The sequence below is a fragment of the Archocentrus centrarchus genome, chromosome 1 (genome assembly GCF_007364275.1).
Source record: "Archocentrus centrarchus isolate MPI-CPG fArcCen1 chromosome 1, fArcCen1, whole genome shotgun sequence".
Lineage (NCBI taxonomy): Eukaryota > Metazoa > Chordata > Actinopteri > Cichliformes > Cichlidae > Archocentrus > Archocentrus centrarchus.
Window position 1 is genome coordinate 6,803,874 of NC_044346.1, and position 7,847 is coordinate 6,811,720.

The 7,847-nt window shown below is 40.0% G+C and overlaps 1 protein-coding gene across 1 annotated transcript in view; it reads right to left on the reverse strand.

Annotated features, from left to right (window-relative positions):
• LOC115775707 (voltage-dependent T-type calcium channel subunit alpha-1I-like) overlaps nucleotides 1-2,761 on the reverse strand; it is a 184,260-nt gene extending 181,499 nt beyond the window's left edge. The window contains exon 1 of the mRNA XM_030723225.1: nucleotides 2,733-2,761. Within this exon, the coding sequence (XP_030579085.1) occupies nucleotides 2,733-2,746 (14 nt within the window). The 5' untranslated portion in view covers nucleotides 2,747-2,761. The remainder of the gene's footprint in view (nucleotides 1-2,732) is intronic.
• Nucleotides 2,762-7,847: the final 5,086 nt, after the last annotated feature.

The window sequence follows — 7,847 nt, forward strand, 5'->3', positions numbered from 1 at the left end:
AACAATTACCTTATATATATATATATTTATATATATATTTCCATGTCAATACAGACATGATTTTTTTCCCCAGTAGTCCCAGCGTTGTAGTAACCAGAGTTTGGATGTGTGTCTGTGCACAAGTATTAAAAAGGTGAATTTTTCAAGTTTCTTGAAAATGTTTTACCTTTCATCTGAAAAGATGAGTTGCCTTTTTCAAGCTCCAGAGACCACTATAACCGGGATGTCTGAGAACCTACACAGATATAAAACATAAAACAAACAGAAATAAAGCATACTAGAGTTATGAAACTGCCAAGAAAATTAAAGAAACACTTTGAAAACACATTAGGCCTTAATGGGAGAAAACAAATTCATGCTAGATATCTGGATTGATGTGGACTGGTTAATCTGTTAGGAACAAAAGGAGCCATACTATTTCATCAAAAAAAAAAAAAAAATATCAACCTACAGAGGAATGAATTCAAAAACACCAAAAGTGTGAAAAAATGATGCAGGAGGCTAGTCCATTTTGCCGAAATTTCATTGCAGCAACTCAAAATGGCACTTAGTAGTTTATATGCATGCCTGTCGGGGCATGCTCCTAATGAGACGGCGGATTGTGTCCTGAGGGACCACCTCCCAGATCTTGACCAGGGTATCACTGAGCTTCTGTACAGTCTGAGGTGCAACCTGGCAGCATCAGATAGACTGAAACATAATGTCCCAGTGTTCTATTGGATTTAAGTGAGGTGAGTATGGGGGCTCCATGGTGCTGGGCAGTGAGCATAGGGCCTGCTAGAGGACGCTGGGCCCTCAGGCCACTCTCATGAAGTCTGTTTCTGATTGTCTGGTCAGAGACATTCACATCAGTGGCCTGTTGGAGGTCATTTTGTAGCTCTGGCAGTACTCATCCTGTTCCTCCTTACACAAAGGAGCAGATACCAGTCCTGCTGATGGGTTAAGGACCTTTCTATGGCCCTGTCCAGCTGTCCTAGAGTAACTGCCTGTCTCCTGGAATCTCCTCCATGCTCTTGAGCTGGAGCTTGAAAAAAGAGCGACTAAACGTCTTTTTGTTTCTTGAAGACATTTCACCTCCCATCCAAAAGGCTTCTTCAGTTCTCAAACCAAAAGGTGGAGAGACCCAGGTATTTAAACCGCAGTGGGTATAGTCCACTGGAGGTGGTTGTGACCCACTCTTGTTCATGTGCATACTCCCATGCACCAAGGTGTGAAAGGAGGCACGGGTGATTACAATCAGTGGTTTCGGGTTAAACCAATTTGGGACTTCGCTCCATTGTATCAAGTGACCTGTTGAGGTCACCTGAACAAAGGTGTGAATGGGGGTTGAGGCGCCTGGGGCCAGAGTTCAGGACAGTATTGTAAACAGGAGAAAGATGGTGATGTATTCCACCTCCTCTGTTCACCTTTTAGTTTGAGAACTGAAGAAGCCTTTCGGATGAGAGGTGAAACATCTTCAAGAAACAAAAAGAAGTCCAGTCGCCCTTTTTTCAAGCTCCAGAGACTACTATGACCTGGGTGACTGAGAGCCTACACAGACACCAGTCATAAAAAGAGGAGGAGGGAAAAATGTGAGTGGCCTTCACCTGTAAAACCATTCCTTTTTTGGGGGATTGTCTCATTGTTACCCCTCTAGTGCACTCTGCTTCTTCTTTATGCTTCTTTTTACCATCAGCCTTTATGTCTTTTCATCAGTCTCTACATTTTGTTTCATTTTATCTCTTTCTCACTGCCTCAGGTATTTCATTTATTATTCCATCTCTGCCATTTCCCCATGTTTTCCCTTTTGTCTCCACTTCAGTGACTTTCAGTCAGTCATATCCCAGTTTCCATGCATTGTCAAAGCTTACACTCAGAGGTGTTGAAACTCTGGGAAGTTTACTTGAACGTCACACATCACCACACCGTAAGCGTTGCTCTTAATAAACTTGATAAACAGCGTCTCCTAAACCTGGGGGCTGCTAGCACATTGTACTGTTTCTGCTGTAATGCAGCACCACTGGCATTTCACAAACAGCAGAAGAGTGTCTGTGCATAAACTAGTGTGATGAGATACCCAAACATTCCACAAAAATACAATGATGCATGATCTGAAGAATCAAGATTAAAAGTATGTCATAGAGTAGAGCAATGCAAGCATGGAAAAGGTAGATTATTAACACTTAATAAAGGTAAAGACATATTTACTGTCATAAAAAAAATATCCTTGTGACTACTTAGAGCTGATCTTTCCGACATTTTCTCCACAAAATGAACCATGGCAAAACAGAAAATCTTACTGCACTATTTCCCTCTAAATCATTCTACAATTGATGAAACTGATGCTAAACTGATATGCAATCAGCCTGGTGTGCTTTTTATTTTGTGCCTGATTTATTGTGGAAAAACAAATGCAGCATAAAATTTGGCCCTTAATGTTATGTACACTTGTAAACACCCAGGCTCTGCTCTAGCCTCACACGGGAGGCAGAAATTCAGCTTGGAACAGGGGATAGAGGTGAAAAAGCTCAAAACCTGTTTGTGTCAGAGCACAGAATCCACTGGATCCATTCATGAGATCTATCTAATGCAAAATTAAACTTTAAGAGAGCATAGTTTACTAAGTCCTTTCTTTATACCCTTTAAATGGAAGGATAACTGATGATGGATTCAGTTATGAAAAGACAACACACAGTGGGGATAATCCATAAATGCATGCTGTTGTGATTCCCAGTATATGGTAAAAAGGATATGGGCTGGAGACCATGTGGATGCACCAGCTGCGGGGAAAGGTTGTCTGCTTAAGGCAGAAGAAGACCACAGGTACCAGCTCCGGGTAGGGCACTACTAGCACACTGGTATCACTGCTGCCATCATCATCATCATCATCATTCTCATCATCATCATCTTCTTCTTCTTCATTATCCTCCTTACACTCAACCACCTCCTCCTCTTCCTCCTTCTCTATCCTGTCTTCCTGAATAATTCCTTCCTCTTCAATGTCCTCCTTTTTCGCCTCCTTTTTCTCGGGATCTGGGCGGTGGTACGGGGAGGGCCCGCGGGGAGACGAGGACGTGACAGCATCGTCGCTGTCGCCCCTGGCTATGGCTGTTGTCACTCTGGAGTTTGTCGGTGCAGATGGTGTTGTTGCTGTTGATGTTGCAACGCCAGGGCCCTCCTCCTCCTCACTCGTCATGGCCACCTTACAGTCTTGAAATGAGAGACACAGAACAGCAAAGGAGAAATTTATTTTTGTAAATCACTCAGGGGTTAGAAATACGGAGCTAACAGATCGGGAAAGAAATAAAGAGTATATATTTAAACAATAAGGGAAAGGAATCAAAAATGAATATTTCCCATGATTAGGTTGTCATAGTTTGAATAAAGTAAAGTGTGTTGGTAGGAATTAAGCACAAGTGACACTTTTCGTACTTCTAACCAATTTTTAAAAGTAGGATAGAAAAGGGTCACCAGGGTTTAGTGACCCCAGAAAGAAGTAAAATTTTATTTTCTTATTTAATTTTTGTTTCTGAAATGATTGTGTTTTTTGTAATTACTTATAACATAAAAATTAGATTATTGAGTTGAGAATATGACACTAAAGAAAAGTATGATTCTCCTGTTATTTAATGGAATAATAAACATGAGCTTGTTTTATTTAATGGTTTATCTGTTACTATTTTCCTTTGATATATGGAAGGCCATGGTTTTTGTGTTTGTCAATAAGAACTCTGGAAGTGACACAAATATAGTTAAAATTTATAACCTCGTCCTTTGGAATTTCCACATTTCCCAAAGCCAAAAAACATTTAAGAGAGAAAGTTGCCTTAAACTGCCTTGAAATACATTTTCTTCCACAGAGTTGACTGTGGTGTGGTAGGCATTGCCCCAGTGGGTGCGAGCCCTGTACACCTTGAACTCAATGATCAGTACCTTTATCGTCCTGTAATGCAGCCAAATTCCCAATATGCTTGATCCCATTTACATATTTGTGCGCAGGTCAGTTTCACAGTCACATGATAATGTGCTGCAAAAATGCCTTCGTAGCCCATTACTCAGCAGTAGACGGGGAGATGGTGACCATATTTCAGAGAAGTGGCACTAATCTTGGCTACAGACCTTGAAATGGTTGTGCATGTATAAATTTTCTGTGCTGCCGGGTTGAACATGTTTGTGTCATTCATCCATGTTTTAGAATTTGCAGTTTACGTGCAGCAACATCCATATTTCAAGCATGTCTGCTGGCTACAAATCCTACAGGAACCCGTTTTATTGGTCATGCGTGTAACACACACAAGGAATTGTGTGTTATTAAAGTGCTCCTCTTAACTGAAGCAGGTGGCACTTGATTAGCCCATTGTGAGCAGAAGAACAGTTGAACAGAGTTTCAAATGCTGGCTTTTGACTCTGAAGAAGAAAAGAAGAAAGAAAGCTGATAACCACTGCTGTGGTATCCATTATCTCTGACTGTCTGACTGAAGCTTTAGGTTTTGTTGAGCCTGCTAATTCAAAGAAGCCAGGCTACATCAACACTGCTTCAAACATCTCTGGTGAAAGTTTTCATCTTGTGTTTTTATTGAGTTTTGTCAGTTTTATTTATCACTATTGCACGCTGATGTCAGGCCCTTTTGTTTATATGAAACGTGTGCTGTGTAGAGCTGCTGTTGTCAAACACTGAAACAAGCAGACAGTCTCATGAGTATCATCTCCAGCATTAACAAGCGGTCGTTCTCAAGCTGCATTTACATCTATTATGAAAACTCCAATTCAAAGAGAAGGTTGATGGTGGAAACTGGAAAGGATGTGTGTTGGCAAACACTTGAATATACATAGATACCATGTTGTTTTTTTTTTTTTTATCACACTCTGATCACAGGCAGAAATAAGAGAGACAGAGAAGCTACACCACTAATGTGTTTTGAAAGCATAAAGAGAGGGAAGGAGAGTGAAGGGGTAAGAAAAATGTGGGTAAGTAAGGAGATTTCAGTGGTTTAGTCAGAGGCTTAGAGTTTAGAGGAATCAATACCGTGTAGCTGGAGAGAGAATACAGAGAACAGGAGTCCTGATATGACTAAGTGGCACATGCCCATAGATTTCCAATGAGTGAGTAACAAAAGCTACTCACACCATCAGTTTACCATCATATCCGCGAGTTTCTGGAGAGGTGGAGGTAGATTGTGTTGCTCTCAGTTATTTTCAGGGCATTTTTATGACTACAAAAGAGAAGAGAAAAAGGAAGGAGGGTGAAACCTTACACTGAAGACTGTTAACCTGTGTTTCTTTATTACAGTAAGTGCAATATGTAATCGGGCTGTCAGTTGCCAAGGAAGGCCAGCGTCAACTCTGGCAAAGCTTTTCATTACATTTTCACAACAGAGAGGAGAAAGCTAAGCGGAGGACTGTTGCTGTATCAGAGCACAAACTGGCAAAGGAATTGGCAGCGTCTTAAATCACAGTATCTGGCAGAGCAATCATCATGTCAGTGGTAAGAAATAACACTGTATTAAACCCTGGTGGCAATTAGGTTGTTGCAACAGTGTCAAAGGTTCACTGCAAGGAAGAGGAAAGATGAAAGCAGCAAAAAAAAAAAATGAAGCAATGAACATGGAGTGGAAAGAAAAATAAAAGTGTCAAAAAAATGCAAACAGTTGCAGGTTCATATAAACAGATTTCTATGCATTTCTGTTCAAGAAAGCAACGGACAGCACAACAGCAGTAGAGCTCTAATGGTCTTGGTCTTTTGCTGAGATTGTTAATCTCAAAAGTCGAATTTTGTGTTTTTGATGCCACCATGGATACAAGTAGGAGTGGAGCAGCATGAATGAGTGAGGTTTCACCCATTTCTGAAGTTCTGCATTGGACAACAGATGAGCTGAGGTTTATTTTTGTTTAGTATGCTGTGTAAAATAAATAAAATTGTGCGTGAATTGCACAAGTCCCAATCATCATCTTCATTTGCTGTATATTCCAATAAAGATTAGCTTGTTGCACAAGCTCTAAATCTGATGGAAGTGAGGGACCGTATAGATTTCCCACTGGCTAACGAGAGGTCTGCAGCTCTACCTTCTGAACCTTCTCCACAGCACTGATGCTAAGCAATAACATGATAGTAATTGTTCTAACACTGAAATTCATGAGCATTCATGTCAGGAATGCTCGTTTTACTAGAAGAGCCATTAAATATGATGATGCTTACCCATTATTGCCAGTGATGGGGGAAAGTAGGTGGTAGTGTTTTTATCTTTTTGTTTGGTTTTGACAGCAGGGCCCCAGACATGTTTATTGCTGTTAGCCGTTCAGAATCTGGAGACCTGTGTCAGGAACACTGACTTCTCATTTTTGAAAAAAAGGAAAAGGAAAAAAGCCACGAGTTCATCATAAAACAAATTAGGCACACTGACAACAGGGTGTTATCCCGCTAGAAAGCAGCACAATTGCTGGCTGAGGACACACACACACACACACACACACACACACACACACACACACACACACACACACACACACACACACACACACACACACACACACACACGGGGATTCTTTCTGGATCAAAACTGAGAAATATAGATGGGAGAATGGCAGCTGATAAAGCCTTGTGTACAAAAAATAAAAATGCATCTGTGCAGCCCTTTCCTAATGGCAGTTCTTTTAAAATGTGCATGAGTCAGTGACACATTAAAGCTCATTATGACCTTTGGGGTGAGCTAGCTGCTATTCACTGTCTGCAACAACATGTTGATTTCACTTTAGTGCTGTGTTTGCAGCTGATGTGAAATATCTTTTGTGGTACAAGTTAAGTCGTTTCCTGTGAATGTGTCCCTAAATTGCTGCCTTTTTAAAAAGGGATTTTAACAAGTCAGGCTGCTCAGAGCATTTGTATCCTCTGGATTACTGATTCTCAGCATGATTTTCTCATTTGCTGCCTTGTTTTACTATGATTTTCTTACACACCAGTTATACCAATTCCACTCAAGTTTCCATATATATATATATATATATATATATATATATATATATATATATATATATATATACACACACACACGCACTACACACACGCACACACACACACTACACACCACCAAGAGGCGAGTGAGACACCATCAGGCATATGGAATGATATTTTAGTGTCCACCTTCACTTTAATGGCTGTCCTGTAAGTGTCCCTGTTTCAGCAAAATTACTGGTCATATTCATTTAAATAGCAATACGCTGCAATTTCACAATCTTTTCAAGCATCTTTCAGGCTCTATAGGGTTTCATTAGAATGATATACATTCTGAAAAAGACAAGTTCAAGTATTCAGGAAATGTTCCACAATTAAGAAACTTAGTGAAGGAGAAAAAAAAGTTCAGGTGGGTTCATTTTTCATCAAATGGTGTCACTTATCTACGTGCTGTAGTTTCGAAGGTGCTTGAGTTAACTAGATTGCTGTCTGTGGGAACAAAAAGTAATACTTTTAAGCACACCAGAATCTTAATGGTCAGCCAAATATTAGAGATAAAATTCCACAATTAATAACCCTGAGGTGAGGTTTACTAAAGACAAAGTATGGCAGGCCATGACTCCCATTAATCTGTCAAAGGTAATATAACTACAGGTTTTAGTATAATGATTTCAGCCTGAATATATACCAACAAAGTCAAAATGTCATTGAATCCACTTATGTAAGGAGGAAGGTAACAGGAGGAAGGGTGTACCTGTAATTATCTTAAAATATGATTGCACCTTGCTTGAATACTGCAGGTTTATTCAAAGCAAATGTCAAGAGATTTCCAAAGTCAAAGACTGCGCATAAAATTATTTATTTAAATTACATGGAAGAAGATGAGACCCTAAAACGGTAACAGTGACCTGAAAAACTT